The 19,345-nt window shown below is 36.1% G+C and overlaps 3 protein-coding genes and 1 pseudogene across 4 annotated transcripts; 1 reads left to right on the forward strand and 3 right to left on the reverse strand.

The window, feature by feature from the left end:
* Positions 1–1,097: 1,097 nt before the first annotated feature.
* Positions 1,098–4,696, reverse strand: LOC101900185 (toll-like receptor 3). Its single transcript, XM_005177183.4, has 5 exons — positions 4,116–4,696; positions 3,822–4,055; positions 2,031–3,670; positions 1,784–1,911; positions 1,098–1,729 (listed from the first exon to the last, which is right to left on the reverse strand). The coding sequence occupies exons 1-5, from the start codon at positions 4,474–4,476 to the stop codon at positions 1,510–1,512; spliced, it is 2,583 nt and encodes an 860-aa protein (XP_005177240.1). The 5' UTR covers positions 4,477–4,696; the 3' UTR covers positions 1,098–1,509.
* Positions 4,697–5,671: 975 nt separating this feature from the next.
* Positions 5,672–7,175, forward strand: LOC131801792 (protein ARV1-like). Of its 2 annotated transcripts, XM_059120743.1 has the most exons (4): positions 5,675–5,837; positions 6,366–6,485; positions 6,570–6,717; positions 6,772–7,175. In XM_059120743.1, exons 1-4 carry the CDS (start codon positions 5,715–5,717, stop codon positions 7,113–7,115), a joined length of 735 nt encoding a protein of 244 aa, XP_058976726.1. In that variant the 5' UTR covers positions 5,675–5,714; the 3' UTR covers positions 7,116–7,175. The 2 variants fall into 2 exon arrangements, with proteins under 2 accessions (XP_058976727.1, XP_058976726.1); XM_059120744.1 differs by lacking the exon at positions 6,366–6,485 and having other exon boundaries at positions 5,672–5,837.
* Positions 7,161–11,560, reverse strand: LOC131801791 (WD repeat-containing protein 26 homolog). Its single transcript, XM_059120742.1, has 4 exons — positions 11,210–11,560; positions 9,988–10,921; positions 8,474–9,429; positions 7,161–8,408 (listed from the first exon to the last, which is right to left on the reverse strand). Exons 2-4 carry the CDS (start codon positions 10,399–10,401, stop codon positions 7,922–7,924), a joined length of 1,857 nt encoding a protein of 618 aa, XP_058976725.1. The 5' UTR covers positions 10,402–10,921; positions 11,210–11,560; the 3' UTR covers positions 7,161–7,921.
* Positions 11,561–14,486: 2,926 nt separating this feature from the next.
* On the reverse strand, positions 14,487–18,579 carry LOC131801793 (formin-like protein; annotated as a pseudogene).
* Positions 18,580–19,345: the final 766 nt, after the last annotated feature.

A 19,345-nucleotide genomic window follows, 5' to 3' on the forward strand; every position in this document is an offset into this window, starting at 1 on the left:
ACAAAGGGTGATCTAGTGAAACTTTGGGCCGAAATTGAACTAAGTCAATCTAAAACTCCTTTGTGTTTTTGGGAAAATCCAGTCGATTTCCCACGCCAGAAAAAAATCATTCTATATATTCTCACATTTAACCGTGAGAATTGACAAATCACAATACATTTTATTATACCGTCCATAGTCATATTTACCTGAATTTGCAAGACACCAGCTATAGAGTAATGGTTTTCAAATTTGATCATATGATTGTATCTTGAATAGAGCCAACACATTCTTTTATCGTATGACATTTCCAAAGGTAGAAAATAAGGCAAAGTAATGACTGTGTTTGGCCTATAAGGTATATGTCGAACTCAGCTGCTATGGATTACTTTGGAAGAATTATAATGGTGGAGGATTTATTGAGGCTGAATATCCTGCCAGTGTTTTACATGTCTAAAGTTGATAAATATTTCTGGTATAAGTCATCAGCTATTTTACTAGTTTTAACACTTAAAATGTACGGGAACACAATAAAAATAAGCTGGTGTGCAAAGCTTTCAAAAGAAGGTTACTGTTTTAACAGTAGTCAGTAGTTTCAGCAGTAGTCATTTCTTCTGTGATTGTTTTGGCCTACACATTTGTTTTTTATCCACGAACTTATCAGACATTTTCTAACATCTCAAAATTCGTAATGTTCTTCCCCGTGAACGTTTTAAGGTGCAACTAGGCATTTTTGGAGTCAGTCTACGTTATAAATTGCTATTGCCAATTTATTTATAACATCATTTTCAACTACAAATAAACATAGAAGTTTAAATCTATGTGCAATAAGATTTTCTCGCATAAGATTTATGAAGATATCAGGTACATTCTGGATAATAATATTGCTGGAATTAAAATAAACTAGTTTTTATATTATACTTATACTTAAATAAAAAATGAATGCTCGTCAGTACTAACATAGTCACAACACAATATAAAAACAAGTATTTCCGTAAAATTGAATATTATTTACTTTGCCTACTAAGTTTTTCTCGAATAAGAATTGAGAGGACATCAGGTACATTCTTCCTAAAAATATATTGCTGTGCATATAAACATTTAAAGATATAACGAAATATTGGGATTTACTCGCACTCTTTTATATTATTTTTATTTTTAAAAATACTAAGGCTATACTTAAATAAATGTGTGGTTGCACTATTTTAGCCATTGTACAATATAAATATATGAAGTCCGGCATGGTTTTACTAAAGTTGAACATTTGTACCTTTAACCCTCCGTATTTTTGCTTTTTTATTTGTGTGAAAACTGAATTTATTTATTTCAAACTGTTTTGCTGCAAGACGGTGTGTAACTTACGTAACACATTTATTTAATGGATATAGGGACCTTGTGAATTTTGGAAATACGGTTATGCAACAGTACATATTTTGGTAAGATGGTGTATATGGGCACGCATTTATTTAAGTACAACACATAGATATACTAGAAAGTTATCGCATCGTATTACTTGTTTACCGAATTCCATTATTGAACACCATCAGAAGCAATTCTTTGCATTGAACGTTTTAACCGCTTCCAGAAAATTCTGCATTCTTCTGGGCGGGATTTGTTATTATTTTTACCTCCTGGCCACTTTATATATGTCTTTACATCCATTAGGTACTGCAAATTTTTCGGTCTTTTATGTCTTGGTATTTCTTCCAAAAAGACAAGAATCAAACAATCTCTACACACATCAAACATCCTGGAAATGGCAATAAAATTATGCAAAAATAAATATTTTACTAACTCAATTTACCTTCGCTGTGCCAAGTGCATTTCGAACTGGCACCAGTGGCTAAGAAGGAATGAAGATGATATTATGAGCATTAACGAACGGGACCTATCCATACATGATATTATGTTATCCAGAATTGTAACGCCGATCTTAAAGAGTTATAAATTAAGATTTTGTTGTATTGTAAGCAAGAGGTCTCAAAGCAAAGTTAAAATTTGAGCCCTTGAGTTAGTTATAGCGTAATGCGATATCAAAAAACATACATTACCTGAAAGTCCCGTTCATGCAGGCAAATCTTAATATCACCATTATCTTCAACATTGGGCATTAGTTCAGTGAGCACCCAGTCGCGATCACTTTGGCAGTAACTAATAAATATGTCGTATATCATGTTTACGCCTCCATTTTCGTGGGAGGACCGAAGGCTCTCATCGTTCTCTTTTACAGCCTCTGACATCAAAGCGGCGGATTTAATGGAAGAATAGTAATAGTATATGTGCCAACGCTTTACATAAATGATTACACCGACCACAGTAACAGCCAGTAATGTTCCGACGATCACAACAACGTAATAAGTGAGGTTATCAAGTTGATGAACTATATCTTCGACAAGAGACCGTTGGTGGCAGTTCAGATCGAAAAAGCCCAATTTTTCCGTTTCGTTAAAGCACCAATAACGAGCATCTTCATAATCTAAAAGCTGCAACTTCAACATTGTCGATTCGTTAAGCTTATTCATCATTACCGGGCTTGCTTGAGGAGTAACAGAGGAACACGTTTTTGGATACATCCCAGACATATTGAAGTGAAATCGAAGTTTTCTAAAAGCTGCTGACAGATTCATGTTTTGTACAGGATATGCGCCTTTTCTTCTGTTGTTTAATCTTTTCAGTGTATGTGAAGCTACTACATCGGCCACTGTTTTGTTCTCAGAGAGGTTGTCGCATGTATACTCCAGAGCTTCCTGGATTATTTCGTGAGCGCATTCCAAGTTTCTATTATTTGAATTGCTAACATCAACCAAATCCCTTAATAGACAGTCACACACAAAGTTATTGTCGCCAAGACTCAAAAAATTTAATAAACTAAAATCTTTAAGCATTTCTGAAGTAATAATATTGATATTATTGTCTCTGAGGTTAAGGACACGAAGTTTTTCGTTATTAGTGAAAACTCGACTATACCAATTGCCTATGTGATTTGTGTTGAGATCGAGCACTTCTAGGTTTGTTAAATTAGTGAATGTTTCAAATGTTATTGAATTTATATTATTATTGGCCAATCCTAGTATCCGCAGGTTACTAAGGTTACGGACCCAAGATATATTTTTCAAGTTTGATAATTCAAAAAAGAGCACACTCAACGTCTCCGAGACACCTTCAAATGCATCATCGATTATATTATATGCAGCTAAAGAATTTCCTGACATGTCCAGGGCAACAAGTGCCGTATTCCTTAACAAAGCATTGCCAATCATGGGGAATGCGGTGTAACATAGACTGAGATATTTTAAACTGTTGCCGAGATGGGTGAAAGCGACAGCACTGTTTTTAGATAACTTCGTGTGTGAAAAATCTAAATACTTAAGGTTAGGCACATGTTTAAATGTCAGTTGCTGTATTTTGAGTCCGTATAATTGCCTATAAAGGGTATTAAGTGTTTGTGTTGGAATAGACGTGTAATCAAAGACATTCATAAAAGATAAATCCAAATACTGCAACAACGAGACGTGGAGGAATACATCGGATTGCAATTCTAGGATTTTATTGTTGGACATGTAGAGCCTTGTCAGGCTGGTTAAATTTCGAAAAGATTCTCTCGTTAAATGTTGAATTTTGCAATTACTTATATCCAGCTCTTTTAGTGTAGGTAAAATCGGGAATGTTGCCCATGTAATGGTTTCTTTTCCTATAGTGGAATAACAGAGAAATAATGAAAACGATGACAGGGTTTAAAGCATATTGGACAGAAATCAGGCAACCTATAGTATGTTGGTTAATTAACCCCATTAAAAATGCTGCCGTTTCGATTACACCCAAGTTGTGTTTAACAAACTTACCGTTTCCTCCGTAGTCGGGTACCATAACATTAAAGTTATTGCCGCTTAGTGTAAGAAATTTCAGATCTAAGGACATAACAGTCAATGCGTTATATGGAACGTGGGACAAGTTATTATGGGCTGCTGAGAAAACGGAAACATGTACATCAGGTACACCAAATGTACCGATCTTTTTTAACAATTCCTCATCACTGAATGTTTGTTGATGCGATAAATCCAGATATTTAATTGCCGCTAAAATTATCACCAATTATATACATGTTTATAAATTCGAATAACATGGAATCAACATACATGCAAGCATATAACTCTTATTTTTAAGTGTTCCATTGGGAAAAGTCCACCACAGCAAAGTGTTTTTAAATTCGTCCAGTAAGCACGTATAGCTATAATCATGGTTAAGTTTTGAAATTAATGGCTCAAAGTTGTAAAGAATGTTCAGATTTGTCTCAGGTGGATTTTCCACTATTTCGACTTCATATCCTGAGGTGTGATCTACATGGAACTCTTCGTATGAACTCCCCACCGTAAATGGATCTGCGTCACTTTGAACAAGTATGCTGGAACTATTATCCTCAAATCCAAAAACACAGCAATCTCCAATAAGTTCAAAAAGAAAAAGGATAGCAAGGATGGGATTTAACAAAATGTCCATTCTTTCTTGTACGAAGTCCGAAAGAAAAGTTGTTTTCTTTTATATGAACATGACAAATAACGACAAACAGTCCGTCATAAACACTAAGTATTGATTTACTAATGTTGATATTTACGTATGTCTTCGGAAAATGGCCAAAAATATTAATGATAATGTGAACACCAGTAGCGCTTATCAATGTTGTTCTTATCAATGATTAGGTTTAATATAACTGCTACCCTTTTACCAATTCCAATACGAAGTTATCTATTCTTATTGCTATTTTCAAAATGCAAGAAATAAGGCACATTGTTAGGGTGGTTCATTATTATTTCATACAATTCAATATATATAAGCCAACATGGCCAAAAACTTATATTAACATACAACAATATAAAAACATCCTATAACTAGATTAATCTAAAAAACTAAATACATAACAAAAATTATCAGCGAATTATTCTATATATTTATATATAAAAAATATAATAAATAACAATATGAAAAATATATCAGTCCTAAGATTTTGCAACGTTTTATGCATGAACGTAAACGATCCTTATATTCGTTTATTAGTTTTGAATAGGACGGTCAGGCATATAACAGAAGTGAACAAAAATTACTCATCATATACGATTATTTACTTTTCAGCGTAATTTATTTTTTATTTATATTAAATTAACACAGTTACCTAGCCCAAAGGGCCATTAATATATGAAGTTAAAAAAAATCAAAAATATTCGTGGTAAACAAATTTATTCAAAGTTGCTAATTTTTAGTCTCCAAGTTTAATCGAAATGAACAGAATCAGGGCCATGTTACGTCAAGAGGCAACGTTCGAGCGAAGAACCTAATCTGACGTCAACACAAGAAAAATTGTCTTGAAGCAGAGTTGTATTTTGCTAACATACCACACTGTATCCCATGTTTATTTCCTGTTCCGTTGTCTAAATAAAGCCCCCAACCGATGACCTTACCCGAAAAAAAAACATGTTAAAATAAAGGTAACCTCATTTCAAATTAACATTCCCTGCTCTGCATTTTTTGTAATTTACCTTGTCAAATTTCAAAACAAAAAAAAAAAAATAGTGCCGTGGAAACGCCGTACATCCTTTGACCAACTCTGTTTTCGATCTCCAGAACACTGAATTTTTTGATGTTTTCAACTCATTGCATCTAACTTTTACGGCGTCGGATTTCTAAGAGGCCTCGTAGTTTCCAATTCTGTCTTGGGTATTTGTTTCTTCGTCGTGTGCTGTATGACGTTTGCTTCAAATTCGATGAAGGAAGTGGAAATGGAGTGCTATGTCTGCATAAATTGCGGGAAGAGACAAAGCAATCTATACAAGAAGTATGATAAAATAATTAAAACTATTAACTGTGTAAGTATAGTAATGCAATAAATTAATACACGTACAAGTATGAAAATCTAATATAATTGATTTGTTGGTTTCACATCAAAATTGAAAACTTCTACACAATTTTAGGGGACGATTCCAACTGGACCGGCTAACGTGATACCAGTTTCATATTGAATAAATTCGTTGCCTTAACAGACCGTTTTTGATAAGCTTATAATCTCATTATTTTGATTAATATTTCCGATATCTCATATGGAACTGAAGATATTGAACATTTGAATATTTGTAAATGTTATGCGTTACAAATCCATTGCATTTATTGCAATTATTGAATTGTATTCAATAAAATTATTGAATTTAGAAAAACATTGAAACGACCCTATTCGAATTGTTTCGTCAGTTGGACTTACAATTTTTCAATGGGGTCAATACCGAACAGTGGCTTAACATATTACCGGATTTATAGAATAAATTAATCTTATATGCAGCGTTTGGAAACATTTGACTAAGACACGAACATTTATGGTTTAATAAGAAATTACTTTTCAGGACCAATGTCACAAAACCGCAGATAAATATATAGAGTTCGAACCTGTCATAATAATTGTTGACTTCATGTTGCTATCCCACTCATCTTACCGCCATGCACTACATAACCGAGATTTTAAGGTACATCGCTGAACATTGGCATATTCAGATAGCTGGGATAGTCAGTAGATAACGGCTTATTTTATATTACCTGTTTCGTTGCAGTTGTTTTGGAAGTTGTCGCTGATATTGTTATTGCTCGAATCGCTAACCTTGTGGAGGGGGGAAAACGAGCGAAAGTTGAAAATAGCCAACAACGATTCACCACCATATGAACATGGATTCTATAATTGTTGTGCCTATAAAATCGGCGGTAAGTTTCAAACAGATTAACTATGGGTTTCCCAATTGTCGTTCCTCTTTGCAGAATTTTTGCTTTGCACAATGCTAATGGTAATTGCAAATATTACTTTGGGATCGAAACCAACCGGCCTTAGCGTGATGGATAGTAGCTACCTGATGATGAAAGCTTACGCACTCGCAAACTTTTCTAAATTCTTCCTATTGCCGATTATGCTCTGGCGGGAGAACACTACAGAGTTTGGTGCATCGCTTCATCGATTCTTCGTAACAGCTCATCATTTGTGTGCACTAGTTTCCGTGTATATTGTAGTAAGTCGGTGTCGACCTGTGATATCGACAGTGGTTGTGATTTCTATATATGTTCTTAAGGAATATCTGATGACACAGTATTTTGCCATAGATATTTAAGCGCCATTAATAAATAAAACATATCAGGTACTTTCGAGTGTACCGTTTTTGATTTCAGAATGGATTCTATATTTTTAAAATAAACGTGTATGTTATTAGCGATTGGTTTAAAAATAAGTCTTATATACCTATGTTGTTCCAGCTTAGAATATTTCAAATTATGTGATCACTTAACAAATCAAACTACTTCTATATTATATATGTTTATACTTCTATATTCTCGAATCACATTGATGGTATATATGCAAATTGTGTAAAATATCTCAAGTATACCCTTACACATGATGGCAGACCTCTTTATTGGTGCAGTTTCACGTGGGCTCTCTCTCCCCTACCCCAAGGAACCTGCAGTCTTGCAAACTGTGTTTCGTTTCGTTAAATTACACTGTCCTGGGCAGATATAGGACAGTATTTCACGGTAGAGGTTCGATAATTCTTTAGCACATTCTCAAAAAGAAGAGCGTTGTTAAAAAGCTGAATAATTTCTGCAACAACAAATTATTAACACAATTCACGAGGTTGTGTCGAGGCGATGGAACACGAAATCACCTAATTCGTTGTTACAAAATTAAAAGATTTCGAAAGAAAATAGTGATGGATGATACAGCACGTCTCCGAATGAACTTCACTGCGATCAGTAAACCGGTCCTCTACCGATAATAAATTTAGTTAAATCACAATTAACTAGAAGCAATTTTATAATTTGCGTGATAGAGTACTTAAAAACAAAAATATTAAATATCTTATGACAAAAGGGGTCCAGATATTTTCACTAAAACGACGTCCGACATCTCCGTTGTTATGCTCTAGGAGGTCATATTCCACGACGAAGAAGATGAACACGAAGAGCAATCATCACTCTCGGGTGTAGCGTTTATGTTGTGTGTAGATGTGGGACCCCAAATGCGAACGGTCGAGTCGTCACTGGCTGAGGCCAATAGGGAGGGATAAACGGGATTCCAAGAGACACAGTTAACTGTTTTTGCGTGACCCGACAGCTTGGCCAATGGTTCTTCTCTTTTTATGTGCCAAATGCAAACATGTTTGTCTTCGCTTCCGCTGGCTACGAAGCTTTCATTGACTCCTCCGAAACACGAATGTATAGCAAATTTGCTTTGACGAATACCTTGAAAACTACGCAATAGACATTTATCCTCCAAGTCCCACAAATGCAGACCTTGATTTGAAATGTTCAGCAGTGCTAAACGATCTGCGGAGTTAACCGAAAAAGTCATGATTGGGTGTGATTCCTTCAATACATCGAAATCTGTCCGAGGATTTTCAAAGTTGTATCTACACAAAAGGAAAGAAAATCAGGATATAAGATTCATTTAATTATATGTGAATTATTTACTAACCCTCGGATCCGAAAGTGGTTGTCTGCAGCTAATATAGTTTTATTGTCCGATCTGTACGCTACGCTGTTGATCCGCACCCCTTCCCATGAATCGAGAACTGTACCCTTGAGATCACATAGGTAGAACTGTCCCTTTTGTCCACCACAGACGAACCTGGTTCCATCACGATTGAATGCCCCACAGGATAGGCTATCTTCTTGGTTCATGTTATCCATTTTCATCATTAGGCGGCCATCATCGACATTAAAAATGCATATTTCCGTAGAGTCTTCAGGTCCGCCGACCAATATCATTTTCGAATCGGGGCTCCAATTGATGAAAGCAACTCTCATTTGGGTTTGACTGTCCAGAACTCGACGTTGCTTCAATTGCAATTTATAGGGATCGACATCCCAGATTATAACCGCACCATCCTTGCTTCCAGTAGCCAACTTCAAGCCATCAGGTGAGAACTTACAAAACCAAACTTCGTCGCAATGATCTGATAATATTTGAATTGTTTGGAGTGGAAACCCATCGGTGGCGCAGCAGTGGTCCGTTAGCAGAGATACATTTTGCAGATTAGTTTCCCAGGCCATATCATGAAACATGCAATTTTGTGTCTGTAACTCAACTGCCTGTTGCAGTAAGGATCGCAAACGCCTAGGAGCCATCATAACAGAGGGAGGCAAATATGTCTGTAAGCGTTCCATTACAAGGGCTCGGGATAATATTCCCTTACCTTCCCATTTGGCACGCTGGTAAAGATCGTGATTGTTTGAACACATCATATATGAGGACAACTGATGAACCCTCGAAATGTTATGTTGTAGCGGCGTAAGTTCATTTCGTAAAACATGCAAAGCTTCCAAAGGACAACCATCGTCAAGATTTTCCAGGTATTTTTGCTCCAATAATATAAATTTCATTTCAGTTATGGTTGATGGTTTCCCATTGTCTATAAGCGGTTCCAGTTCCTGAAAATGTTTATATTATAACGCATTCTCATTTCGTTTTTCTAATGGAATAACAATGAATCGTAGTTCTTAAATGATTATATTTTTGTATGGCAATATGACTGAGCAGTTTTAGGGTCGTGTTGTGTTGAGAATTGAATATCTAAAGTTTATATTTCTTAAATTCGCCTTTTTGGCATACCATTTTTAAAATTATAATTTGTCACTGAATTGTCTTCTTTGTATTAGCAACATACGGAAGTTTTCTGTATATAGAAGACTTTTAGGAGCTTTTTCGGCATAGATCTGTATAGCAATTATTTATTATTTTTCATACTAAATTAACTGTCTAAAAATTTGGACATCTTATACATGTCTAACTCAACACCGAGTCCCAAAAAACATTGAATCGGCGTATTCAGGTGAAAATTGTACACGTTTTGGAATCATAATGTTTAGCCTTCTCATTTCTTGTTAATTTTTAAACCATTTAACAATTTTTATGTGTGGCGTATTCAGTTTGTTAGTATGTATGATGGAAATAACCTAACATGATCCAATAATAAGTAAAAGGCTTACCTTTAAATCTGCATCTGCTTTGCTCCACTCCCCTGAAAGGACGTGTTCGCGAAACTTAGTTGCAGATGGATGTTCTAAGTAGCAACCGGATTCAGACATCAATGTGTTGACCGACTTCTCGAGACCCAAGTCCTGTAAATATTGTCCAATGAGTCTTATGATTTCTTGGTTTGATTTTCCGAGCCAAGAGATCGTGTTGTTCGCCTCATTCTGGTTGTTCTGATCGTCGCGTGTATTGGAAGGTTCTGTCGTGTTGTTGTTATCCCTGGCAGTGAACCCATTATGTTTAGAATCGTGGCCATTAGTTGTTGTTGAATTGGTAATGTTAGGCGATGAGTCACTTCCATGGTTACTGACACCAGATGCGGTTTCAATAGCCGCAGATGTGGAAGGGATCATTCCAACATTATCCATATTTACCCTCGATTTTTTTCTGTATCGTTGACTGTATTGCAGAGGTGTTGCTGCTGTCCAAGTTGTTTGTTCTCCGTTGCTTGATGGTTTTCTTTGTTATTGGTGTTATTGTTTGCTTTTTGATTTGCTGAATCACCTTTTGTCTGTTTTTCGCGATTATTTTGATTGCGTATTCGCTCTTGTTGTGCAGCTGCGGCGGCTCTTGAAGTTGTCGCCGTTTCAGTGTCTCCCGAGAACAATGAACTGGCCTGATCGCCACTCAAATTTGACCCAGTGAAATTTTCAGACAATGTTACTGCTGCTGCTGATGATGTGGCACCCCCTGCTGCTGAACGTCGTCCTTTTTTGCGCGGCGGCTGGTCCTCGGCAGAGGCACCAGTTGCAGCAGCTTTTTTGTTGTTTCTATCAATTTTGAGTCTCTTGAAAAAACACCAACGACGACAGCTTCTCAACTGTCTCTCTCCCTCCGCTCTTACCTTTCAGTGCACGCTGCTTCTGTGACAGGTGCGCTGCTAACTCGCTACAATTCAAAATAAAAAATTAAGTGACAAAAAGTATTATTTCTCCGCAATAACTTGGGAATCCAACCAAGCACGCCCATAAAAATCCAAATTGAATCAAGTCCCATGAATTTCCACAGCTGACGACCGACAAATGTAAACAGTGTCAGTAGTGCCAGTGTATACACACAAAATATTCAATATTCATGGCACTAACGACAACGACAGACAACAAAGTGGCATTCGACTGTATGCACAAATACTCTGCACTATTTTCTATATTTTCTATTTTTAAAACAATAACTTACCCTTTTATATAACGTTAATTTTGTCGATATTTTCCATGGGAGATATTCAAGCAAACTCTGAGCGACCAAGATTGAAATTTAATAAAAGAACAATTTTCCAATATTTTATTTTTGAGAAAGAAATTGAGCAAATTGAGTCGAAGCCTTTGCTAGCTAGCTCGCTGGAACGGATAATTGTTGTTCTATACCTCACATATCGATACCATTATTATGGTGTATTTTGTGTATTGTTAAAGATTTTTTCTTTTGACATTGATTTCTCTCCTACTTCGAAAAAATTGAAAAGTTTGATGATAAAACTGCAATGCGTATAGTTTGTAAAATTATTCCAACTGAATTCAAAAGCGATCCGAACCACACAAAAACGAAGACAAGGAGGAATGGTCGATGAAAATGTGTGAAGCATAATGGCGGACTGGGTCTTGCCAGACAACGGAGTCGGACGATTTTCTAGGCGACAGATTACTAAGTGCTATGCCACACATTGAATTTAGCTTGGATCTATAAAAAAACTAACAAATAGTAATAGCTTGCTTGCTCACATTTTTATTGATCGTCGATAAAAGACAAAACAACTGAGTTCATGTATAAGTTACCAAAAGAATAAATTTTGTCTAGTGAGATAGGTGTTCAAACAATTGCAAAAACTACAACAGAGTTACGAACGTTAATTTAAGCCATAATTCTTAAACAATTGGAAACATATGACTGCATAAAGTTACCTTGTTTATATTAGTGTGGTCTGATTGAGACGCCTACCTAATATCCGACATGCGCCTTCGACATTTTTCACCACAAAAGTTGAACGTATGGCTCCGACCAAAATGGTTGCGTTGCGTGCTTTCACTTTCTCACCATAATCAATCATTTTTTACTCTCGCATTACCCATGGTACAATAAAAAGGTAACCACAAGCTTACTACATTTTTTTTTTCTAATTTCTGCCAATTTTTGTGTGTAGTAACCATGGCTGCTAACCTGTTCCGGGCCGAAGCGGGATTAAACTGAACCGTGAAGCAAGGCAAGAGGCATCAGTACATTTAGGTGCTACATTCGCTCGTTTAAAAACGAGTGATAATTAGCTCCGAAATGTATTGATGCATGCAGGTAGATTCATCAACGCTTGGGAACATTGATATGTCAATAATTTTAAAATGTTTTGACAAAAATTAGTAGATTTTTATATGTTCTCTTATACGACACAAATCGTGGGTTGTTATGATATCCATTTTTCAACAATTTTTACGAATATCAATAAATTTTTAATTCAAATTTTCAATTTCAAAATTAGTTTGACAGTTCATTTTCACAGCATCTGTGTCGATGCGACTATTGATGCCTCTTGCCTTTTTCCTCTCCGCCTGCTTAACGGCTGCTCAGCTTGGTGGAGGAGTTGTGTCTGAAAGACTATTGTTGTTTAACTTTTTTTACATAAATATATAGTTTGTATTTAGTTCTTTTATATTTTGTTGCTTGGCCATGTTGCCTAATTTATATTAAATTGTATGATATAAAGGAAATGAAAAATAAACCAAACCATTGTCTAAAAAAACGTTTGGGCCGATCAAAAACAGGATATTTATGTATGTACATATAACACTGAACAGAATCGAACAGTTTTGTCATGTAATTGAAAGATTAAAGAGTATGGATCATATTTTTTAAAACACATAAAGTATTTCTATCATCTATCGCGCTATTTAACTCAATTTGAAACTTGTATAATTTGGAAAAGAAGCGGACATATCCGCTTAGGCATAACCGATTTTCCCGTTTATGATATCAAAGAATTGCAAACATAGATGATTCTTGCAGTTTCTGGAACTGAGCAGTTATCACCAGTAATGACTTTCTCTAACTTATAATATGAGTTACCAACAAAAATCTTTAAAATTAAAATGCTTGCAATTTCGGTAATAAGTTTTTTTCGCAAGTTAGCGCCATTTTCTGGACTGAGCAAAAAAAAAAAATTCAGTAGAATTTTATACCAATATTTAAAAAAAATATTGATTACGCAGACAATTTTAATATTTGATCTTTATGGAATAATAAAAAACTTAAAACAAACTTATATATGTATATACATGTAATTAAAAAAAAAGATTTAAAAACAATAAACATATTCGTTTTAAACAGTAAACATAAATAATACACATACAACAAAATAGAATCAATAAATGTGTCATCCCATGTAATTAATTAGTTGTTAATAAGGTTTCACATGCAAATCTATTATTATTTTCCTTTTTATTTGGTTTAATATAATTTCGATATAAATTGTGTAAAAAAACCTACAAAAATTGCTTATAAAAAACTATACTTATTTTATTTTTTGCTATATTTTTCATTTCGCAAAATATAATGAACATATGCTATGTATTCTAGGAGATTCAACGTATGTGTGAAAAGATGAGTTTGATAAAAATGCAGTTAGCTTATATAAGACGGCTCAATGCCTCGTAAAATATTCGTTTTTGGTTGTTATTGCAATCTAATGTGGGAATGTAAAATACAACAACTCGTTCGCAGTCGTTATTATAAAAATGCATCTTCGATAGGTTTATAAAATTTTATATCGAAATAGTTTCGATTCTTACAACTATGGTTATTTGGAGTCCAATATATGCGTCTGGCAAAACGTAAAAATATTGGGCTGATACTGGTATAAATGTTTTAACGTGTATTTTAAACGTCAAGCTCTTCGAGAGTCCGTGAAAGGCGGTATTATCAATACGCCGGCGCTGGCTGCGACGAACCGCATCTGCTCGACGATACGGCTCGCTCTTTAGGCCAAGTAGGATGTCTTCTAGCGCTCCATTGTAAACTTCGTCCTGCAGTAAAAGCTTCTTTTCCCGAACTGAAATGGCTTTACATTTCAGTTCGTTTATTACGGCGTCCTGGAGGACATATCCCGGCAGGAAGCTTTAATGTCCATGAAAGAATGTGTAAATGAAAGAAGAAAATAAAATGCACATGGATTAGTAAAAGTCCACAACCTATACGAAGCAGACAAGAGATTAACAGAAAACGAAGCTACTAATGCACTTTTTTGTGTAGTCGTTGCATGACTTTGGAAATGTTAAGGGCAAACAATCTAGTTAATGTTTTCTACACTAATTGAAATAATAGAAAAAGCTGGAGAACAATAAATTGATTACTTTCAACACAACTCACGTACAAGTCACTTACATGGAGTCTGATATGCTGACTTTAAAGTGGCCGGGACGACTCCCTTTCTGTATTTTTCGAACGCTTGCTGTACTGATGTTGGACAATACAAATGTCAGAAAATATCTTTCTTAGTTGAAATTCGACGCTTTCGATCGACGAGGGCGAAAGGATATATGTTTTTCTTTTCTATCAAATTATAACTTGATTGTTTATTTTTTGATTGTGCTATCATTGTATAGCAGATGACGAAAATTAAAGTGATAGACGAAGGCCAATAACTTTTTCCGCAATCAATTAGATTTGTCCCACTGCCACCACCAACAAAAGATTTTTTCCAATTAGTCTACATAAAATTAACCGGATGCACACCCACTAATAATCAATCCGTCAGGCCAAATTAATGAGCGTTTTATGCAATAAGCCGCTTTCCATAGTCACGCAACCAAGTTTCTAATGAATTGTATTTATGGAGACAATGGTGATTAATGATTAAGTGAAAACAGGCAATCTACTACGTTTGGTGAAAAGCTTCGTAAAATAGTTACCTGTTGTTTCTTCTGGTTACACTTGTTCCTCATTTGGACCTGTTCGCTTTCCTTTTAGATGCTGCAGCAGCAGCAGCCTGTTCCAGTCTTCTTCTCTGTTCGTTTTCTTGATCGTAGGCCTAAACATTTATATTATTACCTTAAGATACACATATATATATAAATCGGAGGATTGTAAATTACCTTAAATGCCCGGGTGAATCTAACTATTAAGAAAAAAATGCAGCCGCATCCGCATTGCGTGACGATTCCCCAAAGTACTCCACACACTCCTTGAACGATTCCTGGGCATTTTTCAATTCGATTTTAATTTTCTTCAGTTTATCTTCGGAGTTGTTAAGGAAGTCTCGTAAATGTGCGTTTGAGTTCCTTTCACACGCAGATCGGCTTCCTTCTTTACCAATTCCATCCCTTTTTCTAAATCATGAACGTCAGTTATAATGTTCTCCAGAGAGACCTGTGCCGCTTTATCAGTACAATACAATTCCGTTTCGAAATTCAGTAGCTCAGGAAATTTTTGTCGTATGGTTGCAACGATGTAATGAAGCAATGACGAACGCTTATCGGTCGACTTCGTATCAATTAATGTGTCCAACGATTGCAACTTGAACCCATAAGCAGGTCCCCTCTTACGGCTATTCAATAGTTGCCAAAGCTAACACAATTTCAAGGACTGCCTTGAATTTTCGAGATTGTTTGAGGGAAGTTGACGCCGAAGTTATGGATTGTATTTGCTAAATACGAATAGAGTTTCAAAATTACTTCAATACATTGTACATATTCTAGCAACTTACCGGACATATTAAATGCAAACAATCAAAAAAGTTTCCCATATAATTCATTATAGACAACTTCGAAGAGATTCGTTCGACCTTGGAAGCTGAAGCATCATTTTGTCTTCATCCGTTAGAAGATTTTGGTCCTTTCTTTCGATTATGTATTCCTTGTAGGCTTTTACTTCTACGTCGGTTGGAATCATTTTTTGCAGCAGCTCGACATTTTCAAGCGACAATTTTTTTAAGTCTAAAGCTGTGTATAGCTGAAATTACCTCATCTATCGGCATGTCCAGTTTTCGGCGAGAAATCGCTGTAAATAACGATAGATTAAACATAAAAATAAATTTTTGTGGTAGCATTAGTTAAGCATGTTGTACCTATGTTTCTCAATCTTGTATGTTCCAGCAAAGATATATTGTCTGGTTTCTTGAACCTCTTACTGGGATACGATTGGAGTGTTCCGTCGACTTCCGAACTGTTTCCTGTAGATAAACCGCCACCAACGCCGATCTTGGAAACGTTCTTCAAATTCATTGAAATCAATAAACTTGTATATCTTTTCATCGTCCAGCTCATTAAAGATTGTTCCCCGGACCTAACCACAATATCGTCAAGCTAATTAATTCTAAAGGAAATGCTATTCTCACCTGATTTGGTTTCAAAGCTATCCAATTTAATGTGGGAAGCTTGTATTTTGTTGGTACTTTCCTTTTGATGGTCATGGCACCATCTGGAGCTGGCATAAATCCTGCAACAGGGGGTGGAGGAGGTTGGAACAATATGGAGCGGAATTTTGTTGCAGCGGCGACAAGGCACATTCGCTAATTACTGGTGGCGGTGGAGGCATATTTAGTGACACCGATGCTCCCAATGGAGGTGGAGGTGGTGGCGCAGGGGGTAATGGTGGCGGTGGTGGTGGTGGGGACAGGCATGCTGAAATATGTTCTTGTGGTGGGGGAGGAGGTGGAAGCGGGGGCGATGGACACTCGACCGAAGATTCTTTGACAGAAACATCATTATCGGATGAGTTGGTCCCGTTTGAACTCGATCGAGGCAGTGACCGTGTTAAAGTTTGCAACTCAAGGTTTTTGCTTTGCAAAAGAGATTCTCGCTTTTTCAGTTCCTGTTCATTTTGTTTTAATATTCGTCGCAACGTTGTCACTTCCTCGTCGATTTTGAGCCGTCGTCAACAAGTCTTCCCTCTCGGCCTTTAAGAACCTAACTTCAGTGTCCATCTCAGCCATTTATACAATAACTCCGAGTTTCTGTCAATTTCCCTTTCTATTTGGTCTTCCAATTCTTGCACTCTTTCAAGAGCGGCTGTTTTGGTTTCGGAATCTTCCATTAAAGCAGCCACGTCAAAAACATTATCTAAATAGGCCGATATTTGAACTTTCAGCTCTCCGATTCGGGGTGAGTCGAAGCTTTTCAAGATACTTGTCGAGACCCAAAGCCGTGAATTCGTACTGCAAGTGTACTCGATAGTTCATGTCCTCAACAGAATGAACCACTATATTCATAAATTGCATACACGCAACCATGAAGTCAATATTAAACACATCATAGTTCATAAAGTACTCCATGAGAGTTTGAAATCGATGAGTTTCGTTGCAGACATTTTTGAAGTTGTCGAAAGCCGACAATATAATCTCATGTCCTCCCTTGACCAAACAAATTGCAGCTAGAAGCTCCAGTACCAACGCCTTCGTGCGCAACGACTTATGTATCAAGCTAAGCGCTATGCAGTTAATTGCTTCGCGGTGTTGAATAACCATATAAATCCGTATTTGTTATTCATTATTGCACGTAAACACATTATACAGACGTGTATGTCGTCGGTTGATGCACCCATATTTAATTTGGCAATGTGGCGTGAACGCCTCTTGATGCTGGGGCTGTCAAGAGCGTCCAGTATCGATGGCCGCAAAATGCTATTTGTGATTACATTTAAAGCGGATGTATTCGAATTTTGGTACCTCGATGATTCCAGAAGGTTGACACTGCTCACACCACCAAAATTTGACGCATTGCTTGCACCACTCAAGGACATAACTCCCATTGCCTCGGAAGTATTGTTACCCAAACCACTATTGTTCAAATCAAATGTTCTTCGGACTCATTAAACGAGCCATGGACTCTCTGCTCCTGTCGCATCATTTGAAGGCGGAAACTGAGGTAATCAACAAGGGCATCGAGCCCTTTGTTTGTATCGTCCAGAAATTCTTTCACCCCTCTATATGGTTGGTGCGCAAGGAAATTTCTAAATCGCGTAACACCTGTGTAGACGTCGATTCGCCAACCATTTTTCGTTTCTGACAGAAAAAAAAATAAAATAAAGCTGTAAGTAGGCATATTTTAATCACAACAAAATCGTGGTTCCACGAAATGTTGTCACGATACCAATTTATTTTATTGTTAAACCATGAAAAACATGTGCAAATTATTAAGCAAAGCAAGAGAAATGGGGAGAAATAGAGAATCACAATTAGAAAGAGAAATGGAAAGGTGTTAATATCCCACCATGTCAACAAATGATTCAACTTTATATTTAAAGAGTGACTACTTACCCGATGACTACGCGAAGCTTTCGGATCCAAATATGTTCGGAGCTTGTTGAGATAGTGAGATGGCGGATCCTTGGCTTGAACCATCTCCTGAAATAACATATTATATTTCATTTAGTAACGCACTACATTAATCCAATAAAACTTGCCTGATCACAAATTATGTCCCATTTTCTTTCATCGTCGTAATTCTTTAGGAGCTTTGCTTTATCTGGAGGTAAATCCATCGAAGCCTAAATAAAAAAGAAAACTGGTATTTAATAACTTGTGTAGTCAGTTTAGCAGCAAACATTTTTTAAAAACTATTAAAGGAAAAGGTTCTAACCGGAGCAATGTTTTACCACAACGAAAACTACAATAATCCACCTTTTGCCACCGTTATTTACATCGTGCTACCCAAAATCGGATAAACTCACATACTTAGGAAATTTTTTGCAGCTTTTCAATAATGACCTTTTCTGATTTCTGTCGTTTTCAATGGTCAAGTGTCAATAACCTATATGCTCCCTCGTATTATAATGCGTAATACTCATACATGTAATTAAAAAAGTTGTGACCATGTCAATTAGGCGAAATCAATTCTAGCGATTCTAATGTAAATTTACTCAAACTTAATTTCATTCGAAGAATTTTTGGTGTGTGAATTTAATACCATCGATCGACCTGACAAAACCTGGAACTATTTTTTTTCTATTTCCAGGCACCATGCATTCGGAACATTGAATAGAACACCTAACCCATTTTCATCTTTTTTGCAGTTCAAATTCATCGAGAATTGCACATCATGATTGGGAGGTATATCTGTTAGTACGCTTATATTCAAATACGTATGAATGAATACATTTACACTAGCAGCAACAACAATCAATCAAGAAACTGGTTTGTCTAAGCTAAGTGTATTATTTCTCAGTCAATTGATGAACAAATGAGTCAGAACATTAATTGGCATTAGGTTGGTTTTAATAAAAAAATATGAAGCGTGTTCGGTCGACACGCTGAGGCGTGCTTTTGAATTAAAATACCTATTATTCAAACCCATATAAACTTCAATAACAGCTCGCGAGAATCGTCATTGCGTT

This window comes from Musca domestica, unplaced genomic scaffold (assembly GCF_030504385.1).
Source record: "Musca domestica strain aabys unplaced genomic scaffold, Musca_domestica.polishedcontigs.V.1.1 172, whole genome shotgun sequence".
Taxonomy (NCBI): domain Eukaryota; kingdom Metazoa; phylum Arthropoda; class Insecta; order Diptera; family Muscidae; genus Musca; species Musca domestica.